The 2,826-nt window shown below is 35.8% G+C and overlaps 1 protein-coding gene across 1 annotated transcript; it reads right to left on the bottom strand.

Moving 5' to 3' along the window:
• Window positions 1–285: 285 nt before the first annotated feature.
• Window positions 286–2,179, bottom strand: LOC122306350 (NAC domain-containing protein 1-like). The gene is made up of 3 exons (XM_043118779.1): window positions 1,858–2,179; window positions 695–963; window positions 286–585 (listed from the first exon to the last, which is right to left on the bottom strand). Exons 1-3 carry the CDS (start codon window positions 2,177–2,179, stop codon window positions 286–288), a joined length of 891 nt encoding a protein of 296 aa, XP_042974713.1.
• Window positions 2,180–2,826: the final 647 nt, after the last annotated feature.

Raw genomic sequence — 2,826 nt, 5'->3', positions numbered from 1 at the left:
GTTGGAATTGCTTGCAACTTTTTTTAAAATCGCGGTGAACGCATATATAGCCTTTGAATTCTAGAAAAAGGCAATACAAAGAGATGGGCCGGGAGTGCCTTGGACACTCGTACAAAACAAGTGTTTACAGAAGCACCAGCATATAAAACCGCAGAGAAAGCATATATGCCAGGAACATTAGTTCCAAGAAAAACAAGCACATCAAGAAAAGGTATCTGCACAATATCTACAAATAACTCCATCTTGTTCCTTAATCTTGCTGTTTCTGTTGAAATTGCTGTTTCCTTAATCCTCTTGGAATTCGCTGGGTTCATTTAGATGGTTAGACCCAAAGACTGTCTGATCTGTGGAAAAATTCACCCAATTGGTGGAACCATCGTGGCAGGAAGAGGATGAGTTAACATCAGCAATGGCGAGACCTTCGAGATTTCCACAATTAATCTGATCTATATGCTCATCATCCCCCACATCATAGTCATCTTCCGTAGAAGTTGAACCAACCGTCGCAAAATCGTCATCTTCAGTCTTAGGTTTGGTTGATTTAACAGGTTCATGACAAATCTTACATAAGACCCAGTCATCCAACTGCATAGTACAAGATTTGGCCTTGATCATGGTCAGTTTTTTATAATAGAATTAAGAGTCTTAAAACCAACATATTAATTAGTGAGAGGATTACAAACTACTTACGTACCCTCATGCCCTTGCTACAGGGTGAATCCTCGACTCTAAATTCGCACATTATCCAGTCGGTCTGGTCACCCTTTGGAGCCTTTCCTTTATAAAAAAGCAATGGCGTCCTATACCCAACTACGGTTTCATTGGATTTGATTTTCTTGTCACCTCCGATGACTTTCCAATATCCATTACCAGCCGCTCGATGAATCCGGTATCCATATTTGTTCTTTCGATCTCTTGGGGTAAAAATGTATAAGTGATCTTCTCCATAATCCTTGTATTTTGCTTTTCATGGAGAGAGTTGAAGTGTTATTTTCATAGTTCAACTTCTGATCTTTAATGTGAATTAGTCTTAATTTAAGCTCAAAGTATTGAACGTCATGACTGTGTGTATGCACCACATGCAGTGATACGCACTCACAAGCAAGATAATTAGTTCCACTTGAATGTAGTACTGAAACACACAATGCGGCCAGTGGATTATTATTGAATTAATTAAAAGCTCATTGATCTGGTCTGCGTCTACACATATATATGTACTTAATTTATATATATCATGGCTTCACAGAAAACTTTGTATATTGAAATGTATATAATTTATTTTTAAGGAAAATTCTAACCACGTGACTGCAAGAGAAATGTTTATTGGAACATATATTTGCTGCGAAAATACACCTTTTACATATTGCACTCCCATTACACCCTTGGATACTATATATCTAACTGGACAGCGCAACAGTGTACAAAAGCACAAGCATAATTAATGCACATTCAGTCAAACGAAATGAAGCACTATCCAACACGATAAATTAAACAAAATTGAAGCTCAACAGTCTGATCAGCTAGCAAGTTGAGTACCATGAATATTTCTTCAATTTCATTTATTTATTATCTTCTAGTTTTGCCAAGTGCATTCGACATGGAAGGAAGAAAATGGTTGACATCAGGAATATTAGTTCCAAGAAAACAAGCACATCAAGAAAACATATCTGCCCAATATCTGATCCTTTATACTATGATTCTCTCGTTCAGATTAAAAATAATTAGCAAGAAAGAAACTTTATATCTTGTGACGTTATGTTCAAACCAATATCATTGGAAAAGATCCAGTTCCAAACATCTCAAACCATGAAAGAACACCAAGAAAGAAACAGGATGTTTGAACAAGATCAGTAATACCTGCAAGAAAATCTGGGTTATATGCATATAGGTTGTTAACCTCCACGATGTCGTCAATCGGCACGGGCTGGTTACATAGTTTGTTCTTCAAGAAATAGACGATGAGTTCTTCGTCTGTTGGACGGAATATGTACCCGGGAGGGGGTTTGGTATAAACTACTTGTTCCTCCATCTCGATATCTGCAGGCAACCGTTGATCATGAGCAGCTGCAATATTATTCATTGTGATCAATGAACTGCCGTTGCTCTCTGGTGCAGTACTGTCGAGGGCTAATTGGCCGGGTTGCTCTCTAGAGTTATTGGCAGGACTCTTCTCTTTCATCATTTCAGGAGACGTCAATTAATTTGAACTCTTAAGACGTTCTCTCTCTCTCTAGAAATAAATGTATTTATAATAGTGGTGCTAGCTACCGATTTTCTTGTGCCGAATATGGTATTTTCTTTTTCAAATATTTTAAACTCATTTAAATATTTTTAAAAATTAAATTAAAAAAAATCACAAGCTGATTTTGGGTGTTACTACCATTGAAGATTAGTCATGTAATTATTTTCTATCATTTTTTTCTTCAAACATTTTTTAAATTACATTTTCTCTTCACGGCGTAGCCGTTGTTGTTGTGTCCCCATCCAAATAATTTTTTACCATAATATTTTGAAGTTGTCGCAAAACTTGGCTTTTTCCAGTGATTTATCTTGCCACAAAAAGTCCAAAAATGTAACGCCCGTATCCGGATGGTCAGAGAATTACATTTATAAGCTTGTGATCTCCAACACATCTAAAAACTTCAAAGAGTTTGAAAATAATAAACAATATCATATTTTTCAAATAAATGCATAAGAATGTCCAAATGGTCATTACTATGAAACTACATAAATCAAATGGTTCACAATTTCTCATTAGTCTCAACAAAATAAACTGATAAATCCTTAAGTACTCTTACTAAACCCAAAAACAATAACATATCTAAG

Source organism: Carya illinoinensis, chromosome 4 (genome assembly GCF_018687715.1).
Source record: "Carya illinoinensis cultivar Pawnee chromosome 4, C.illinoinensisPawnee_v1, whole genome shotgun sequence".
Classification (NCBI taxonomy): domain Eukaryota; kingdom Viridiplantae; phylum Streptophyta; class Magnoliopsida; order Fagales; family Juglandaceae; genus Carya; species Carya illinoinensis.
The sequence above is the reverse complement of the archived record's forward strand: the minus strand, read 5'-3'. Positions and strand labels throughout refer to the sequence as shown.